This window comes from Bacillus rossius, chromosome 14 (genome assembly GCF_032445375.1).
Source record: "Bacillus rossius redtenbacheri isolate Brsri chromosome 14, Brsri_v3, whole genome shotgun sequence".
Lineage (NCBI taxonomy): Eukaryota > Metazoa > Arthropoda > Insecta > Phasmatodea > Bacillidae > Bacillus > Bacillus rossius.
The window spans coordinates 4,139,159-4,160,600 of NC_086341.1; the positions used below are offsets into that span (position 1 = coordinate 4,139,159).

The following is a 21,442-nucleotide window of genomic DNA, read 5'->3' on the forward strand; positions in this document are numbered from 1 at the left end:
GACTTTTAGTAAGGATCCCTAATGTTATTGATAATATAATATAGCCTATAGCCTTCCTCGATAAATGTACTATACAACACTGAAAGAATTTTTCAAATCAGACCAGTGGTTCCTGGGATTAGCGCGTTCAAACAAAAAAACAAACAAACAAACAAACTCTTCAGCTTTATAATATTAGTATAGATTACTGAAATGTATTGTATGTTAATTATTCAGTAAAATACTGAAATTTTAGCATCATTTAAAAATTTTCACTGTTAATTGTAACTTTTACTGTACTTAAATTTTTAGATTTTTAAGTTAAAATTAATGTTTCCTTTTTTGTTTCCCATTTTCTTATCTTTTGCGGATTATCCGCGATTTTCACTATCCACCGTGGCCCTGCCACTTAATTTCGCGGATAATCGGGAGTGTACTGTACCACCTAAATATAATGCTTGAACTATACTTTTCCCTCTGATGATGATTTTGCCTCTGCAAGTATGATGTAAAACAAATATGCAGCTTAGCATCAAGTGACCTTGGCAAATGTAGAATTCCATCCATTTAAGACTCACATATTTTCAGGATTAAAAATTTACAAAAAAAAGTGCATTCTAAATTCAAGAAAATTTTGTAGCACTAAGTAAAAAATGCTGTGCTTGTTGTAGTGCCTTACCCAACACAAATTTTACTTGCCAGAGCCAGAGGTCAAAGATTAAAGCACATAAATACATCTATCTTCAATCATCTCAAATATTATGCTATTCACAATTGTATTGTCATAATTTTCTTTACAGTCAAAACTTATCTGATTTGTTTAAAGCAAAAACCCAACTGAAAGATAAAATTTTTAACCATGACCTAAATATAAGTACATTTAAGCATTTGACTGCAGAAAAAAAAAAACATTACTAATAAGTCAACTGAATTTTGAAAACTGGTGATTTTATCATAAGAGGAAACTTATGACGGTTTTTCAAACACTCAGTTTTATCTTTTTTGTTTCAGTGAAAAGAGAGACCATAGTTTGAGAAAGCCAGGACACAACCCAAGCCCTGAACAATGCTATGAGATACCTTCCATACAATTTTGCATGCCGAAAAACAATTTATCACTACTTCCCTCAGCGAATGTGGTAACTTCACCAATGTCTTTCTAAGTTTTTTCTGCATCTTTTGTACTAAACACATAAAAATGATTTTCATTCTCAAATTTTCTTTGGAAATTTTTAATGTCTACAGTTCAGAGAATTCCTGAAACTTCTCTAGACATCACGCCAAACGATCTGAGCCATACCATGTACATATGGTTCATTATTACGATTTGACTCTTACAAGGCATGTAACATAAAATTCTATCCCAGCAAATTACTGCTTTCATTTTTTTTTTTCCTTTCAAATCAGATTTTTTTTAATAACTGTCTAGTTTATAAAATCAAGAACTACAAATGTAATAATACTGACAGTAGCAAGTCTAAATATCACAAAAACATATTAATGTATGAACAAAGAAAACTGTCAAATATTCAAACATTTATCTTAATTAAAATTACTATGAAGAATATGTATAAAATAAATGAGTTGACTAACTCCTCCCCCTCATAAACCCATGTCTTGGAAATAATTTTTATATTTTAACAAAACTCTCTGATTTCATCATGAATTGCAATTTGTGCCTTTGTGTGTTATAATGGCTTCTAAAGCCTTTCAAGATGAAAATATTTTCATCACATCTAGTAGTTTTCAATCTCTGTTACCGTTGGGAAGACATAACTGATTACTTTATTCACTGAGACATTATTTTGAATTATATTGCAATGGGAAAGCTTGATTAAAAAAAAATTTTCCTGGATATACACCGTTGCTCATTCATCGAGGCCTCGTCAATAAAAAAAAAAATAACTGTAACAAACCTATCCAAACAAGATATCTCAACAAAAAAAAAAAAAGGTCTGTAACTAAGACCTATGACATGGCCTGTTGCCAAATGTTAACGAAACACCCCCACTGATAGTTATGACCGAACGTTCAAAGTTCCAACAATATAAAGGGAGTACAGAGTGCTAAGGGAGTACAAAGAAGTACAGCGTCCTTCACACACGTCTGTACTATCGATAAAAATTAAATTTAGAGTGCGATCCATCGTACAGGCTCTGATATCCTCCTACGGCCGGAGCGTCCTTCATACATGTCTGCACTAGCGATAAAAATTAAATTTGGAGTGCGAACCATTGTACGGGCTCTGATATCCCCGTACGGACGGAGCCGCTCCCGGCCGGGCCTGGCGTGTGCCCTGGCTGACTCTCCCCCCCCCCCCCCCCCCCAGCGCTACGGCCGACGCTCGCGGCGCGCACTCACGTTGAAGCCGTCGAACGCCCAGGTGTTCTCGTCGCTGCCCAGCTGGCAGCCCGGGTTGCAGTCCGCCTTGGCCCAGCCGACGCGCATCGGCCCCGCCGTCAGGATCTCGAACTCAAAGTACCTGCGAGCAAGCACCGCACGCGTCCCACAGAACCAGATCGTTTAAAGGTCTGGAGTTCAAGACGGACCCAGACTTATCACAAATTATACAGTGTCTTATAGCACAAGTGTCGCGCAATTTATACTAAAATCAAGTTTTGAAAACCAATAAGAATCATCCTAAATGTATTTAGAAGATTTCGTAATAAATGGAGACCGGAAAAAATTCGCGGATTCATTTCGTGATAGTCTAGAATCCAAAAACGTTTGCCTTCATACTGCATCAGTGATTGGGCCACAGTTTATCTGAATGACACTCGGCCAGTGAAAAAAAACCTTTAACAAAAGAAGTATCGAATCACTAGCGTCCCAGTTAAACAGGTGTCACGAGTCAGTAGCCAATGAGCAAATGTAATTTTCCCGCGTGCATAGAGGATCATGGAATATATCCTACAGGTCATTGAAATCGCGAATTTTTCCGGTCTCCAGTAATAAAGTTTTAAAGTTAAAGTAATATCAAATAATTCTCATGAGGATAGTTCTTAACTTTTCCCAAGAAATCAAAGTTCACACATAACATGGCGAAACATAACATCTATTTCACATTATACCACAGCTAGTCAAATCTAAGGCCCCACTGATTCTAAAATTCAACCCTGTATTAGTGTCAATTTTTTTTTTTTTTCAAAATAATAAGTTGAATTTAAACTATAAGATGCACTACACTTTAATTTAAGTAAAAGATTTTTTTGCAAAATACTGAATATTAACATTGATGGTGCATTGGTGTTCACACTCCAAATGTGAACAAATGCCAACTGTTATAAATTGTTTTTTCAGAAGCTTGGCACAAGATGTTAAAGCTCGGTAAAATGATTTATACATGTTGTGTAAGGACTTAATTCCACTTCTGTACATCAGCGGCTACAAAAACCTATCTGCACAATTCCCATATAACAATGGTAGATAGGTCTTAATTTTACCATCCACAAATCAATTAGTTTCACTGTTATGATTAGTTACACAAGCCAAGTTGGTACTGATGATAAATACTAAGAAGTTGAACAATGAGGTAAATATTTTTGGTATTTTAAGTTATCTCTGTAATAAAGTTTTTACGGGATGAAGACAAAATTATATGTTGAATTGCGATAAAACCGAAATAAAACCGAAAAGCGTGTCCTCACACATATAACACCAAAATTCAAGTTAACACACCACAAAGCACCAAAAAATACATTAAAATCATGATACTAACAGCATTTTTAATTAAAAGTTAAATATAACAAATACCTAATCTTTTAAATATTAAAATCAATGAAAGTATTTGATTTAGTATGACATCTGCACTACAAATATTTTTAAAAACAAATTGGAAAAAGTTTGTTTCTTAACTTGCAACTGTTATTAGTTACTCATTTTTACATAAAACCTTAGAAGGTTTTCAAATACAAAAAGACTTAAAATATATATTTGTTCCGAAAAGTTATACATGTTTATTACGAACCATCATATTGAAAACAGTCAAATATGTCAAAATGACACTGTTTTTGGAGAAATTAGTATCATGAAACATTTAAGTATTATATTTTTTCAGTAATATATGTTTTAATAAACAGAATTCATAAAAAAAACTGTAACTCTGTTTTAAAAACAAAATGGCATGAAAATAAATTGTCCCTGGGAATAGGTTATCTTTTCGAGTAATGAAATAATGATTTATGTACATCAAGAATCCTGCCTGCTAGTTCTTAATGATCAGTTAGTTGGGTCCACTCTATACTGGTGCAGTTTATCAAGTGTGTGTGTGTGTGTGAGTTCTGTTGACGGACGTACCATTTGCCTGTGGACACGGCGTAGTTCTTCTCGGCGCGGTACGTCCGGAAGTAGACCTGCCTCGCCCTCCCGGCCTCCGCCAACATGGCTGACAAACAGAAGGAAGCAGAGGTGATGACTCCGACGTCACGTCGCCCCAGAGCGAACACGCCACGGCAGAACGTTCCTTGCAAGCTTCCACAGTCTCTAGTTTCATTTGAAGCTTCGGTTGTGAAGCAAAGTATCGCATCTGATATGAAGCTAGGCATTGGTTCGGAAGCTTTAAAACATGGGAGCTTACGATTCGCTCAAGAAAATATGTAGTTTCCTTTTGCATTGTACATGTTTTACACAAATAAAGTATGTAACCGAAAAACATCTAATTTAACAATTATGTTTGCTATTATGAACGCTCACAATTAATATTACGCATTTAATTGTAATTTTTTTTTATAGCTAAGCATATATTTATAGTTTTGATTGAATGATGTTATACATAGGGCCCAATTGGTTAATCACTTAATCATGATCAGTACAAACATTAAAAATGTTAAAATATTAGCATTAAATAATTTTAATATAGCGTTGCTGAGAAAAATATCCGGAATTCGATTCAACTTTGTGAATGTTTTAAACATTCGAATTGATATCTGCTTAAACTAGCACATTGGCACGGCACTAAAAGGAAGAGGTCAAGGAAAATGTTTCCAGCGTTCCTGCGTTACGTTGGCAGTGCTGGCACGGACCACCGTGCACTCACCCTCGTGAATTCAACTTTGTACATTCAATTTGATATTCGCTTAAACTAGCACATTGGCACGGCCCGAACAGGAAGAGGTCAGGGAAAATGTCCCCAGCGTTCCTGCGTTACGTTGGCAACGCCGTGCACTCACCCTCGTGGGCCTCCCCCGTCGGCGGCTCGAGGTTGTACCCGTACACTAGCAGGGTGCGCACCGTCTCGCTGGCCGTGTCCCTGTCGACACACACGCACGGCACCGTTCAGTACACGCACACGCCACAGCCATGGCATCCAGCCGGGAGACACGGCTAACGGGCCAAGTCCAAGAGTCTTTTTTTTTTTTTTTTTGGCGGTTGTCCGCTTACCGTAAAGGCTTTTTCTAATGGAAACTGCTCAGCAGACATCCTTCAGTAGTTGATTGAATGCTGGGTATACAGAAAGTAATACCCTTTGAAAGTGAATGATATCTGAAGCTCATTCAAATGCACGTTTGGCTGAAATGTTACATTTTTCTTTGTACATAATTTTTCACATAAAATCCTTGTACATTAAATTTTAAAAAAGCTTACCGCACTGTTGAAACATATTTGAACTGTCTCATATCAACTGTCACGCAAGTTACATCAAACTTTTTAAAAAAAAAACACAAGCATGGCATTTTCGAATATCGGACAAAAGACAATCACAAAAAAGATAGGGCGCTTTCTCACACGCACTCTGAGCAGTTCATCCGAGAAAATGTTGTGCAGTGTTGCCAGATCTCTACCGAGAGCAGATGGGAGCAGGCTACCCGCTGGCAGTCACTCGAAAGAGGCGTGTATCAGGTATGGAAGGTGGAGAAGCTGTCAGTTGGATGTCAGCGGAATGAGCCTTCGAAGAACGACTCTTGTATTCGGCCCTAATAAGGCTGTCACAATTTCAATGTGTTCTTTCTCGTGGTCCTTACATGATTTCAGGATGAAATTTTCCCTGACTTTCACACATCTACTCGACAACAAAGCTGGAAGGATAGGGACACGCGGGAACGCTGCCTCACCTGTTTGCCTTCTTGATGGCATCGTCCACCTTGCAATACGGCACCAGGTGTGGGCTCCGCCTCATGTCCGGGTCCTGTCACGACAGACGACAACACTGACACACCCATTTCAAACAGACCACGTAATATTTCTACAGTACATTCGCGCCTATCAGAGCACTTCTAAATTACCTTTTTTAAAAAATAATGTGAGCGAGTCTTTCAATACTCGCCAGTATTATTTAAAGATAATAACCTTCAGTAATGAGCAAATTCACGTTTTCTCATACTTAAATAAAACTATAATGCAAAACTCGGGTACAAGATTTAACGTAGAATATTTTAAAATAACGCACAGCATGATTAATGTACGAAAATCGTGTTTTTTTTACTACATTTCTCGGCGCGGGAAACAACCGCAGCTGGGATACGCTGCCAGAGCAGCTACATCGACTACTGAATCATTTGACTAGCAGACGGAAATTTTAAGCTATACATGAAACAGCTCCAATAAAAGCAAAAAAAAAAAAGAATTGAAAAAAAAATACTAAAACACCGGCTTTGGACCTGATGTAACGACGAGGAATTCGACTGAAATACTGTCCATCTTGTCGTTATTGTTGTGCACAGTACACCGTAAAAGTCAATGAGGTGTTTGGCTCTGTTTTGACTGTGGACTGATAATACCATCTTCCTGACGGAATAACTTACCCCGGCGGCGCAATAACTGACTAGTTGCCAGCACTGCCAGCTAGTGGCGCTACCGCAGCCAGTAGCGTGGGAAGTTCAAACACAGTCATGATATAAGGAATGTCTCAAAGTCCCAACATATTTACACAAATTTAAAAACATCACAAGTCCAATCATACACAAGTCCAAACAGGATGGGAAGTGCCGCGACGGCGAGGGGGGCAGTGTGAATGATGTGCTTGGATTGGAAGTGCCACGACGGCGAGGGGGGCAGGGGTACCTCGTTGAGGCCGTACGTCCAGTCCTGCTGGATGCGCTCCTTGGCCCACAGGTTGTGTGTGTTCTCCGCCAGCTGGTCCACCAGCTCCTCCATCTTGGGCGCGAGCGAGATGGCGCCCAGGTCCAGCGGCGCCGGCTTGTAGCCGTTGGACTGCATGAACGGCTCGTTGGGCAGCCGCACCGTCTTGATGCGCGACGGTGGCTTGTCCATCGTGATGTAGTAGCCCAGCGCCAGGATCGTCCTGCAAACAGCCCTTCCGGTTGCCGTCGCTTTCCTTTTGGGCGGGAGTTGCGTCACGTCGAAAAAAACACGGGGGTTAAAAGGGAAAAGGAAGAGTAAACTGTTACTAGCATGCACTGGTCAATGCCTAGTCCACAGATCACAAGCATTTATAAAGCTAACAGGAGGATTATTCAACCAAAAAGACTAATCAAAATTTCTTAAATTTAAACTAGCCAAACCAGGTTCCAGACTCGCTCAACAAATCGATCGAAAGAGTTCATTTGCCGTATTTTCCGGGCGAAGGCCCGAGGTGCCATTCCATACCTTTCTGGACACTTTTCAAAATGTTTCGCCACAGTGAAATGAAACGACCCAGGTCGCCACCGGGAACGGTATGAGGCCGGGACTCACTTGAGCGTCTGGACGGCGAGCTGGGAGTCGTAGCGCTTCTCCGCCGGCGGCAGCCTGTCGAACTGGATGAGGCAGGGGTGTATCTTGCGCATGTCGTCGCGCCGCTCGCCGTAGCACCAGCCCGCCTCGATCTTGTTCATGGCCCACATCTCGTGGATGTTCTCCGCCAGCCGGTCCCTGATGCTCTCCACGTAGCTGGGCAGCGTCACCTGCCGAGCCACCAGCACCCGAGCGACGGGGGATCAGTTCGACACAACCCCCTCCGACCTACCTGTAGAGTGTCTATTAGAGATACTCAACACTTATGTCTACTTTTGATGTTATAAAATATGTGAAAACTTAGTTGTATGGGCTGACATAAAACTGGTATCTTAATCAGGACATAAATAAGTTATCATATTTACTAAATAAATAGAAGTAAGTAACTTTGTGCATTACTTCCGAAGTACGAAACGAATGACATCACCAAGTACAATAAGGAGCTCTGGGCACCTTCCTAAACGTTAATGACCATTTGTTGCAGGTTTATAATGATAAAAGTTATTTTTTTTAAAACTCTTTCTTGGGGTTCTTCTTCCTTGCCGCAGTTCGTAGGAACAGTCACAGCCAAGTACTCGGGTGGGCGGTGCTGTTATTCACTTCAAGATATAAAAGTAACTAAATACTTTAATTATATTTACTACATGAATAGAAATAAGTTAATAACTTTTTGCATAGCTTCCGATGTATGAAACGAACGACATCACCAAGTTCAATAAGGATCTCTGGGCAACACTTACTAAACAGTAATGACCATTTGCTGCAAGTTTATGATACTACCTTTTTTTTTTAAACACTTTCTTGGGGTTCTTCTCCCTTGCCACAGTTCGTAAGAACGGTCAGAGCCAAGTGCACGACGTGACACATGAAGGGTCCCAGGAATGAGGGCGGTGTCACGTCCCAGGGCAGGGCAGGGGGAAGGGACGCTCACCGCGGAGGTGTCGACGGGCGTGGGCACGAAGGCAGTGTCGTCCTCCACGAGCCACGGGCCGGCCAGCACGCACTTGCTGAGGTTGCCGAAGTAGAAGCAGGGGTCGATGGACAGCACCTGCTGCGGCAGGAGGGACTCCACGAGCGGGGAGAAGCCCTCCGGAGGGACGAACCTGAGCCGGCCGTGGTCGCCGCCCAGCAGGAAGCGGCAGCTGCAAGCACGCCCGCGCGCGGTACAGTTGCGCGAGCGCGAAACGCACACGGCACAGGACACGATTTCCAAGTGAATGGCCACGAAACTGAGCTAACGCCAAAATGCGATAATACACCAGGTAACATATTAATGGAAGGTACCTTATACACCGTTTAACTCTAAAATACAAGTCAGATCATCAAACATTGATAACCATTGAAAACATTTTACTCAAACTACCGAAATTTTAATTCTCTAACAATTCAAATTCCATTAATGTTTTTATTTTAGTGTTTGTACCAACAACACGTAAACTTCTTAATAGAAAATATAATTTTACTGTCCATTTGATCAAAAACGTTTATTAAAATATTTTCAATTTATTTCTTACATTAATGATCACGCACCTCTTGTTAACTTATGTCTACATTGGCAGCGTCCTCGGTGGCAATGTTCGCTAACGCTTCACGCTCATGTGGCGAGAGTCATGTCTTGGATCCTAAAGCCCTGGCACGACTAAATTCACGTGCAAAGATTTGGCACCCAAGTAATTTACAGCCCACAATAATCTTGGAGGTCCTATAGCTTTGAAGTTTTTTTGAATAACTATGTAATGTAAAATATAAACCTCCAAACAAATCTATGTTCCCTATGATTTAAGGCACGATACAAAAATCTAAAATGGATCAAGCTTGTAAAGTAATACATAAACCAAAAAAGCTATTGATAATAGACATAACATTGGAGTGGGCTGTGTCGGGACATGACCGCAAGTTTTTTAACGTAAATGCGTTGTGTCACTGGGAAGTTAAAAAAAAAAGACAGAAGTACCAATTAACTGTTTATAATTTAAATATCAATGTTATTTCTGTTACCGTCTCAATATAACATAGGCTATAGCTTATTACTACTGGTGATGCCTGCACACGTACTAGGATGGGCAAAGTCCTGTAGAATCCGGTCTTATAGGCACCGCTGAGTGTTACCTTTTTGGAATCATCACAAGCTGTTCTTTCTTCTAATCGTAGTTTCTTGCAATTCCAATTGTATGAATCGGCTGTATGCCTCACAATTGTAATTTTTTTGTACTATTCTTTATGATTTTGTCTTAGTTATTATCTTTTCAACTTTTTTGAAATCATTCAAACGTGGTTTAAATATGTAGTTCGGTGTTTCCTGCACAAAATTAACTTTTTTAAATTCAAACTTGTTAACGTGAGTGTTCAATTTCAAAGTATATGATTCATGTGAAATCGAACATTCAGGAAACTTGCTTATTACTCATACTGACCTTTAAATATACAAAAACTGTTTATAATCGTGCTTGCGTAAATCCTTTCACTATCCTAAATACATGCGCAACTTAAATACTGGTTTATATTTTATAACGTTTCAAAATCTATCATATTTTCGGTACACTCCACTTTTCAAACTGGCATCCCGAGATATATAGTGTAATTACATCAAAAAACTGTATCAAAAGAGGGGTTGTAAATGCAACCCGGGGCACTCACCTCAGCTTGGAAGAGCAGCTGATGACTGGGAAGAACATGCCGTCCAGGTTGAAGTTTCTGAAGGTCCCTTTCACCATGTGGCCGTTGAACGTGAACGTGATCACGGGAACGGTGAGGTCCAGCGCGCAGCCGATCACGTCCGTCTTCTTGATGAACGGTTCCGTCGAGTCGGAAATCACCTGCGTTTTCCGACCACCTGTGAGGGGACCCAGTGATTAAAAGGTTACGTTTTGACAATTAACCTCTACGAACTTAACACAGAATTTTAAGTTGAAATAAATAATTAAAGTCAAATAAAATTATGACCTAGGCACAATGACACTAGAAAGAAAATGCAACGAATCGTTACATTTCATCAATGCAGTCTGAAACTATGCACAATATACAAATTTTTTTTATCACATAAAGTTAGCAACACAACCGGCTAACCAGATTAAATAAATTGCACACTTCATTTAATATTTAATACAATACTATTTTAGTATTAAAGAAGGAATTACCCATTCAGTAATTTTTACTATGGGAGGTCAGCTATATTGTGAAAATCTTTTGCACAAGCAAAATGAAGAGGCGCAAGAGCAATTTTATTTTGGTAAAACTGTAATATTTCTTGCAAAAAAATATCTGGATTTACTGGATTTATACTCAAAAAAATGTGACACTTTGCCAAAAGTTAAAAGTGATACACATGTTCTTGCGTTGTCGCAGAAGACAGATTATTATTTCTTGCAAAAAAATCTGGATTTATTGGATTTATACTCACACAGTATGATACACTTTACCAAAAGTTAAAAGTGATACACATGTTCTTGCGTTGTCGCGGAAGACAGATTGTCCGCGGATCGGGAGGGCACTGTCCCATTCAGGGGCGGGGAGGCTTACCTGTCCACAGGTTTGCTCCGTCGAAGCCGAACGAGTACAGGTCGTCGCCGACGCCGTTGGCCCCCCACTTCTCCCCACCGCCCGGGTACGGCGTGTACCTGCGCAGACACAGTCTCCGTGAAGAGATGCCCCAGCGAGAGCTACATGTGGCGGTGCTCGCTGTTAGTACACGTTCAAGACACACACGGAGACCCACACGTCGACAAAAACCTACATTAACAAACAGTAAGAATACTGAACCAACTGATTTAACTCACGGGACTTTGTAAAAAGAACACTTACGCAAATAAGGTTTACAATGACATCATCTCCAACAAGGACCACTTTCATATAGACTCGGTCTTCATGATTTACACCAGAAGTAGGGCACAGAGAATCACTATTAAGCATTCCCACCCCATTTTTTTTTAAAAAAAATTGGTTGCGTGTTCTTATGTATGCAAGTGAAAAGTTATACTTGCTATGCGTACTAAAGAACTAACTTTCATTTTGTGTGCAAATAATTAAAATAATTAAAATAATAAAATAACTGGAGTTATTTAATAAATGTGGTTGATAAAGTAAAAATTCAATCATATAAAAATTTTTTTTTCAATACTCAGTATTCAATATTAATATAAACACTTGTATAAAGTTAATTATTAAATCTATAAAATAATTGAGATACATTTAAATTAATAATGAAAATAAATATGCTAGTGTTTCTCATTTATTAAATTATTTATTTACTAAATAATAATGTTATAATTTATCAAACAAATAACTTATACATATGGTAACATAACCTCACTTATTTAAATACAATTGAAAAGGTTTAAGAACACATCTTATATCACTAATATTTATAATAAATAAATAGTTTTAATTATATGGACCAGTATTCAATATCAATCACTAAGTAATTAGATTTAAAAGCACCTGTGGAAATTTTGTTGTATGGTGCAAGAACATCGTAAAAATTCTCTCTCATAGTTTCATAACACGCCTAAAGAAAGATAACGTCAAAAGTACTTCTCAGCTGTAACAGCAATCGGGGTTGCGAAACGCCTGCAAGCGTGGCGCCCCGCCAGCAACACAGGGGATGCAAGGCGCGCACTCACCCGGTGGTGTTGGCCCAGCCGATCCGGAGGTGGGGGGTCATGTGCGTCGTCTGCTCGATGTGGTCCATGGTCACCTCGAAGTACCACTTCTGGTACACGGCCGAGCCTTGCACCCGCCCCACGAAGATGTTGGGCCGAACGCTGCAGGGAGAGACAGTCGCCGTTCAACAGAATGTTTACAAATACCTGGAATACCAATCATAGGACTTTTCCAGGACATATAAAAAAAAAATCCTATTTTTTTTTATATATTAACTTTAATACTAGAAACTGTAATACAAATATATATTTTTACTACTCACAGAAATGTACCCATTTTTAATATAAAAGCTAAACTATTTCAGAAATCATTTTTACATGATTTTAGCTGACACTCTTGCACTATTACTTCAGGAGTGCAACTTTAAATTGAAAGTGAGACGTCAAAAAAAAAATTGAAAGTTAGCATAAGGCTGGTGGGAATTAAAGTTTCATGGCTTCTAGCACAAGTTCTGTTTATTTAGTGACTTATCCTGTGACAAGCCCTTCACTTTTATTTAGCGATGGGTCGAATCCCAATTTTCTCAAATCCGAATATCGGATTCGAATCCCACAGAGTACTTCTAACATAACCCTTGAATCCTCTAATCTAGGTGTCAAGGGTCAAAATTAAAATAATGTAAAAGAAATTAAAATTATTAACTATGGTGCTGATTAATTCTACACTTTAAATGGTTGTTTCACAAACTAAGTTTCCAGGATCAATACATATTGTTACAAGTACAAAATCTTAGGGAATAGGTAACAGTAAAGGTACGAAGAAAAAAACTGACCTGATAAATTTCAGGAGTTATCAGTGTTTAATTTTTTTTTAATTTACTCTATTTCCTTTAATATATTGCGGGTGCGCGCGGGGAAAAAAGGGGACATGTCAAAATTTACTTAAATTAAGATATTTAAACATTTAAAGTTCTTCCGAGTATGCAAGATCAGTAATTAATCATTTCGAAAGTTCAGTGCCATAGAATAACACACACAAGGGGTGGCTAGACTTGTAACCCATTTGAACCAATTTGTAGAGATCGTTCTCCTGTTATTTCATACCATTAAAAAAACCATTTTTTGCCAACATTTGACTTATCCCCTTATTCCCTAGTGCGCCCCGCGATTATTCCTCTGAATTATTTTTTTTTCTTTTGGGATATCGACCTCTCTGGATACCAGGGTTTTATGATATTTGAGAATTTCGGGATTCGACCGGCCCCCTCCCCGGTTGTCTTGCGTCTCCGGCGGGCGCGACTCACCTGGCCACGTGGTCTACCAGCTGCGTCTGCAGCAGCAGGTTCTTGCCCGGCAGCAGGAAGTCGCAGATGTTGTTCTGGGAGCTGCGCACGGCCACCCCGTTGCCCACGCACAGCGAGCACAGCACGTCCAGAACCTTAGGGTCGCGGCCGTGCTTCTCCAGCAGCGAGATGATCACCTTGATGTGCTCGTCCTGGAACAGTACGCCAGTGGCGTAGCCAGGATCTCTGTGTGGGGGGTGTGTTAAGAAGCATGCCCGCCCCGCCCCGTATTAAAGCGTCCTCCCCCGGGGAAAATTTAGATTTTAACCCTTTGTTCCATAGTGGTATTTCTATGATACCACTGTATAAATATGTTACTATTTGCAATGTTCCAGTGTTATCGCCGAAATACCTCGCGTGAGTAAGCCTTGTTCTGCTTGCTATCTGGTGATCCTTACAAGAACAAGCAACATTGGCTGTTTTTAATTTTTCCTTAAAAAGTTACACAATAGATTCCAATTTATTTTTAATATATTTCTGTGTGCCTCAAATAAGAAATTAATTAAAGATTTGGTGCAAAGGGGGGGGGTTTGAAACCATAAACACCACCCCCCCCCCCCCTGGCTACACACCTGACAACACGCCCCCTTGCGGTCCGATCCGGGGCGCCCTCCCCGATCCTCCGGCCCGGCGAGGAACCGACGTTTCGCAGACGTCGACCCGGGCCGAAAGACTCAACCCCGAAACCTGCATTCGTTTCGTACTGTGAAACTGTCACCAGATAACACGAAAGTCAAAAAACGATAGCCGGACGTCCGGCGACGACGCCGGTACCAGATGAACCACCGAGTCTTTCCTGGTGGCCACCAGGATCGCTCGAGTTAACGGCAGCAAAATGGCGCCGTATTTTTTGAAGTTTGAAACGTCCCAACAAATGGATTAGTTAATATAAATCTAGGGTAAGCATTATTTACAAATCTTAACAGTATTCATAGCCCTTCTGGCGTCACGTTGTGAAAAGGCACTCCCGGGAGTTATAGGAGTTGTTGCCGGCTCCAGTACACGAGACAGAATATTGGACAGTGAATTTATAACTACTGATTCAAAACTTCGCAAGTTTGTGTAATCTGGATTACAATACAATAGTTTGGTACCATTGAACTGATCTGATCATAAGAGCCGGGAGGTGGACAGTGGAACTCTTTAATGGCTACCAGTGAACCCTTCGAATTTGGTTTTGTTTTAACGAGTCCCATACATTACACTTGGTGTTGAGAGTCTGATGATGGAGCCGGGCGGTGGACAGTGGAACTCTTCAATGGCTACCAGTGAATCCTCCAAGTTTGGTTTTGTTCTAACGAGTCCCATACATAAAACTTGATGAGAAGGGTCAATAAGCGTGTTTTCTAGTTTCTTAAACTATAACGATGTCAGGTGTGAGCGTCTCCCGGGAAGTGCGCGGCGACGCAACCCACCCTCATCATGTTGAGGGCCTCGGGGGAGTCGATGAGCACGCAGTGCAGGACGTCCAACATGCCCGTGCCCTCGCCCGACGCCTGCGACCCCAGCCGGCTGAACAGCCAGTTGAGCCGGTTCGAGTTGGCGAACTGCGTGCAGTTGGTGTGGTTGCCCTTGATGATGGCCGCTGCAACACCGACCGACACACGATTCACCCTCTACAACCCCGTGCCTGCGGTCGGGAAGCGGTGATAAAACAACACTCCTTTCGTAACACAGGTGCATCACTTTTACAACTTTTGAGTTCAACATCAGGAGCAGGGCCGGTGCAAGGTAAATTGGCGCCCTAGACGAAAAACCTTAATGCTCCCCCCCCCCCCCCCCCCCCCCAAATGGACACCCCAAAAAAAATTTTCCTTGCCTCAAAATACATCACGTAAGCTTAAGATTTTGTCAACAATATAATGTAAGCAGGCTTGAGTTTTTTTTTTTTTTTACTTATTACATATCATAAACAGGTCACGGTGGACTTTAAATAATTACTTATATCAATATAAACATTCCAAACTGTTACAAAAATCCATTTTCATCTAGTTTCAATAATCGTTTAACATATTATATCAGCTGTTGTGTGTCGTGCTGCGCCGCCCCCATCTACTAGGCGCCCTGGGCGGTTGCCTAGTTCGTCTATATGGACGCACCGGCCCTGATCAGGAGAAAAATTATCTTTGCAGGTACTTGGGGAGAATGAATCTCAATAAATTCAATGCCAAAACCAGATAGTGTTCAACCGTAACTGCAAACCACAAGAAATTAACAACTTTATAATATTATAATGCTCGGCTTCTTTCACTAAAATGCTTTGTACAAAATCTCCATTTTTTTTCTGACAATTTAAATAAATACATATTTTTATAGTATATATATTTTTTTAAATTTTAATATGAGGTATACATGATTTGAGAAATCGCAATCAAAAATAATGTGAAAGTACCTTTCAACATATTTCTAGTAAAAATGTATTTAACTTGAGTGAAAATGTACAGCATCACAGCAGGAGTTCTTCAATCTGTGCATCACGGCTCACTTCACTGGCGTCTCTTAGAAAAATTTCCGGTTGCGCCCTGTGTAATTCCAGAGAAATGTGTGTCCAGATATCAAAATGAATGTAGTTACTCTACTGTACCATTTCACTACAAATTTAGTAGCAAATGAACAAATCTACAGTGCTCGCTCGAATAGTAACATTTTTCTCAAAAATTTCTATATAGTGCACCTACAATTATTTATAGGATTTTAAATCCGCCTGAGTTCCAAAGTTTTAACCCTTTGTTTTATATGATACCACTTTGAAAAAATGTTACTATTCGCAATGTTTCAGTATTGCTGAAATACCTCGCGTAAGCCTTGTGCTGCTATCTGGCGATCATAACAAGAACAAGCAACATTTGCTGCTTTAATTTTTCCTTCTGCCACGTCTGCTAAAAGTTACACAACAGATTATAATTTATTTTTTAATATATTTCTGTGTGCCTCAAAGTTTCGAGAACCACTGCATTACGGAGAGATGTGGACGCAGTTCCGAGACTGCCGAGGCTGCCGACGGACTCACCCAGCAGCTGGTACAGGTAGCCGGAGATGATCTCCCAGCTCTGGCCCGAGTCGTCGCCCGCCAGCGCCACCAGGAAGCCCTGCGACGTGATCACGTTGATCTTGTCGATGGCCTCCAGGATCAGGTTCAGGATCCCCTCCTCCTGGAAGAGGTCCTGCCGGTTCCGCAGCGCGCGCAGCCGGTTCTGCTTCTCCTCGTGCCCTGCGCGGACACGTACACACGCGCGTGCACACGTCAGCGAACATCTCGCATCTCGCAGCAGCGTTCAGACCTCAGCTGGAAGACGGTGGCTGGGGTCCGAACGGAGCGGTGGGCATGGCCAAGATTGGCCGCAAGGAGGAGCTATAAGGATACATTTTACTTACGCCCCTGTTCCTGGGGGTTCTGTTGAGAATAGAATACCCTCACGTATAGAAATATACTTCCAACTGCCAATATCAGACTCGAGAGCTTATGCAGAATTTCATTCCGAAAAGGGGGAACAGGTTTATGTCTCACCCCTGCATTCCCCTGCATTCCAACACATGTAAATACCATTTATTTTTATCCAAAAAACGCAAAATTGGTCATAATATAAAACTACAAACAATATAGTAAAACTGACAAATGTAAAATATTTTTCGACTTGTACCTACACTCCAAAAATTTTAATAACTCTCAATCCGTTCAGAAATTCGTAATTTGTAATGTTTAAAAAGTATTTTTTCTGTTTCTATGAAAACAGATGAGTTAAATATTTTCTAGTTAATTTTTGATCGGACAGACAAGATACTACCAAGCATAAATGTGTTTTTAAATCCAACGTACCCATCTCGTCGCCAGGCTGGGCAAAATAGTTGATCAGGTCTTCGAGGCACATGACCATTTCATTTAGATTGACAGACATGAAAAAAAGTGAATGCCTTCTGTTGACTTGCAACGTCTCCAATCCCCTGAAATGCATGGAGATTCCAGTGAAAAACACACAACACGCATCGCCTTCTTCACCACACTCAGCCTCGGCTCTGACAAGAACAAGCGGCTACCGTCACGAAGCAAATGGCTTCGGTGACCAACATCTGGCATCTTCAAAACCACGAGAAAACCAGTCCGAGTACATTTCTATGCTACCCAGCATGCATGTGGCGTTCTCGTGATTAATGCGTGCCTCGCTTTCATTCAGAGCAAAAGCGCAGAACACAACATTAAATATTGCTATTACTATACAAGATGAGTAGAGACCCGGGAAATTTTGCGGATTCATTTAGTCGCAAGCTAGAATGCAAACCTCCACACTCTCGCGCCGTGTTCGTGATTGGCACGTTTTCGTTCGGACACGCCCGTCTACGACCGTGAGCCAATGATGCCCAGCTGGGAGAGAAGTAAGCGAATCAGGTAGTGCCAAATAACAAGGATAAAAATGTTCTCACTGAGAAATCAACCAATGGGGAAAGTAAACATGGGTCGAGCACACCTATAACTTTGTATTCTACCCTGAGGCCAGAAGAATCCGCGAAATTTCCGGGTCTCTAAAGATGAGTGTAAAACAAATAAGTTATGTATCGATCGTGAGCAAATGTGAGGCGAGAATCGTCAAACGGTTTCCCGGGTCCAGCCGACGGGGGGGAACTCACACGATGAACTTGTTGAAGAGGGAGCTGCACTTGCGGATGACGCGGGCGGTGCGGGACTCCTCCTCCTGGCTGCGGCTGAAGTCCAGCCCGTCATCCATCTTGCCCTCCTCGTGCAGAACTGCCTGCTTCTCCTCCACCTTGCCCACGCCCTTCTTCTTCGTCTCGTACGACTGCAACGACGCGATAAACCCCCTGTGCATTCGCTCCTGTCCCTCTGGAGCGGTGCCCTCCCCACAGGCAACTCCCACTACGCTCTCTTCCCGACACAAAAAAATTATTTTCAGTATCTAAAAAAAAAACTCCAGATAAGTTAATGAAAGCCGGTCTCAATAATTACGATTATAAAACACTAACTGCTATTAGTTCCCTTAAATAATCCAAAAATATATATGAATAAAAATAAAACAAGTAAATTAGCTTTTGGTCGTTATAATTTGTCAAATCCTCGAAACACACACACTAAAATGATTTAAAGAAATTTCTTAAATCAAACAAGAGTTTTAATATTATAAACAAGAAAAATATCTTAGAAAATCTATTATAGGTGGTGGTTTTTTTTTTACAAAAAAATTAATTATTTAGATCTTTTCATCGCTACCACTCTGTTTCAGTTACAATTTTCCAAATCGACAAAGAAAGGTTTGTAAGAATAACTCTTTGAAGGGGTGGTTACAGGGCAACTGTCCTCACGACGAGGTCCAGCGGCTGCCGAGTCGAGGTTCCGAGCGATGTTGCCCGCCACGCACCTTGTAGGAGAGCCAGAGGCCGCTCTCCGAGTGCTGCATGATGACGGTGCTGTCGCCGTACTTGATGATGGGCGCGCCGATCACCTCCAGGTCCTTCTCCTCCAGGACCACCTTCTGGTCGTCCTTCTCCTGCCGCAGGCAGAACGTGGACAGGGCCAGCGTCGCCTCGTCCCTGCGGGCAGCCGTCGCGGCACGTCCTCGCTCAGCGATTGCGCACTCTTAATGCACTACCAGACTTCCAACACACTTACTGTTCGGTAAAATAATACACCTGTCGTGCCTATCGTGGGATTTGGCGGATGGGTACTACTCCTGCAAGTATGTCATCCGGCAACACTCTCCGTTTGGTAGAGCAGAGGACTTCAAGATGGTGCCGCGGTAAGCTGCTCGGTAACTTTGTCGGTGATCTGGCACAGTTTTTAAGTATATACACAACACTTACTCCAAACAATTACCCTGTTCTACCTGACAACCTAACATTTTCACCATGTGTCATCAATCAATCTTGCAAAAAAAAATACATTAAACTACACATTTCAGCCATAAAACACGTCAAATAGACTATGGGTGCAGATTCGGAGAGTGGGGAAGGCACAGGGGCCCCTGGTGAGGAGGTACCTACTTGGGATTTAAAAATTGTGACTGTGAAACGGAATTGATAAACGTAGAAGTCAGAACTGTCATTTGTAGAAAATTAGTGTTTATTTTAAAAAAAATTTTCTTCTCAATGCATGCAAATAGGCCAAAATATAGGCAGCATACAACATACAAACACCCTGTCCAGGAATGACTTGTGTCAATTAAAACCCACGTGCAAAACTTTTGGGCTTCGTGGAAATTTGCATTTTCTCAGTACAAGTATACAAATACAAAAATTAATAAATATGATACAAAGAAATTAAACAAAAAATAAAAGGCTCAAAAGAAGTGAGCATTTATTGCCCTGTGACTGTGTCAAATGTTTCTGGGAGCGATAATTAGAAATTTAGGTTTTAAAACTAAAAAACATATTTGCCACAGTTGACGAAGTATTGTACCAAGATAAACAAGTGGAGAGGTAGGCTGCAGCGAATAACCATTAAAATAGTAATAGAATAAATCAACATACCATGTTTTATAACATTATCATTGTACATGCATAATTGTAGCAGTTCATTATTTTAGGGCATCTAATTTAGAGGGAAAAAATTCTCATATAAACGTCGCATGATGTTTTTGGTCCTGCTGTTAGATTTCAAGTGCTTTGTGTAGGTAGTTTCCCATATAAAACTATGTACTTTAAAGTTCAAATCTAATATTCATTTGTATATTATCGCTTACTTGTTTAATCAATAGAAATACAAAGTTGTATGATGTGTAAATTTTAATTTTTAAGACTTTTCAAACATTATAATCTTAATCTGTTCGTCTTCATCGCTGTTGTGTACCGCTTATAAAAATGTAGCCAGTGCTAGTTGACATCATTCATAGAGCACCCGCACGTAATTGAATATCGATATCGATAGCTCGCCGATTGCATGCAATGCCCACACTCTGTCTAGTGCCGAGTTAACAACAATTTACAGCCTCGTTCTCTTTTGTAGGAAGTGCATACTACGATGATAGTTATGCGTTAGTTCCAAATCACGGTTTTCATTTTTCTATTTAAAGTTGAAACCATTTTTTTGTTGCATGACTTATTAATTTAAATTGTTTGACTAGCTTTTGTACACTCTAGTTTTTAAGTAAAAATTCTTTCCACGAATAGGTCTTGTGTTTATAAATAACTTTACCTAAAAAAAAAAAGCTATTTCGCATAAAAATCGCACCCGTACTTTCTTTTCAAACTCGATTTTTAGTATAAGATGTGCGACGATTAAGAGATAAAACATGACCCCCCCCCCCCAAGTTTCTGATATTGTGAAGTTAGGCTGACTCGGATCTCTCGCCGGTGCACCGGGGGCAGGGAGGATCGATGTAAGCGCACTCACTTGCTGACGAGGTACAGCTCGTTGTTCTCGTTGACGCCGAGGTAGCGGCCGGTGGTGAGGTGGCGTATCCTCATGGGGTGGTACCAGTTGATGAAGCCGCCGGCCCACTTGGTGCGAGCCAGCTCCAGGCGCCACAAGGAGCGCGCCTGGCTCATCACGCTGCCGCCCTCGTACACCACGATGCTGCGAAACAACCACCACCGCCGTCTTTCCCCCTCGCTCGCTCGGCAGGCCTGTGCGAAGCTTTTGAGATGTTTTGTAACGTTTGCTGAGGGAGTCATGCTGGGTCCACATCGATTCTAGCGCAGGCGTGATCCACGGTGTGGCTCGGCGACCGATTAATTAATAAAAAATGGAACAAGATCGGCCTGTACTCACATCTCCAGTCGCGGGGCCAACGCTCTACCTTCCTCGGGTCAACGAGCTCCTACGCGACGATTCGACGGGACGCGAAATGGTGGGGGAAGGCGTGTCCTGTCGTCTTGACCAATGATGATGATCCCCCTCTGTACG

General features: G+C 41.2%; 1 protein-coding gene across 6 annotated transcripts in view; it reads right to left on the reverse strand.

The window, feature by feature from the left end:
• LOC134539044 (ryanodine receptor) overlaps positions 1 to 21,442 on the reverse strand; it is a 243,278-nt gene that overhangs the window by 148,623 nt on the left and 73,213 nt on the right. For all 6 annotated transcript variants that reach the window (XM_063380736.1, XM_063380732.1, XM_063380733.1 and 3 more), the window contains 17 exons: positions 20,930 to 21,112; positions 18,960 to 19,131; positions 18,214 to 18,383; positions 17,408 to 17,532; positions 16,601 to 16,801; positions 15,006 to 15,175; positions 13,552 to 13,742; positions 12,269 to 12,409; positions 11,169 to 11,266; positions 10,287 to 10,482; positions 8,581 to 8,791; positions 7,611 to 7,819; positions 6,978 to 7,218; positions 6,029 to 6,102; positions 5,147 to 5,226; positions 4,275 to 4,362; positions 2,340 to 2,460 (listed from right to left, as the gene is read on the reverse strand). In XM_063380736.1, coding sequence (XP_063236806.1) covers positions 2,340 to 2,460; positions 4,275 to 4,362; positions 5,147 to 5,226; positions 6,029 to 6,102; positions 6,978 to 7,218; positions 7,611 to 7,819; positions 8,581 to 8,791; positions 10,287 to 10,482; positions 11,169 to 11,266; positions 12,269 to 12,409; positions 13,552 to 13,742; positions 15,006 to 15,175; positions 16,601 to 16,801; positions 17,408 to 17,532; positions 18,214 to 18,383; positions 18,960 to 19,131; positions 20,930 to 21,112 — 2,671 coding nt within the window. The remainder of the gene's footprint in view (positions 1 to 2,339; positions 2,461 to 4,274; positions 4,363 to 5,146; positions 5,227 to 6,028; positions 6,103 to 6,977; positions 7,219 to 7,610; positions 7,820 to 8,580; positions 8,792 to 10,286; positions 10,483 to 11,168; positions 11,267 to 12,268; positions 12,410 to 13,551; positions 13,743 to 15,005; positions 15,176 to 16,600; positions 16,802 to 17,407; positions 17,533 to 18,213; positions 18,384 to 18,959; positions 19,132 to 20,929; positions 21,113 to 21,442) is intronic.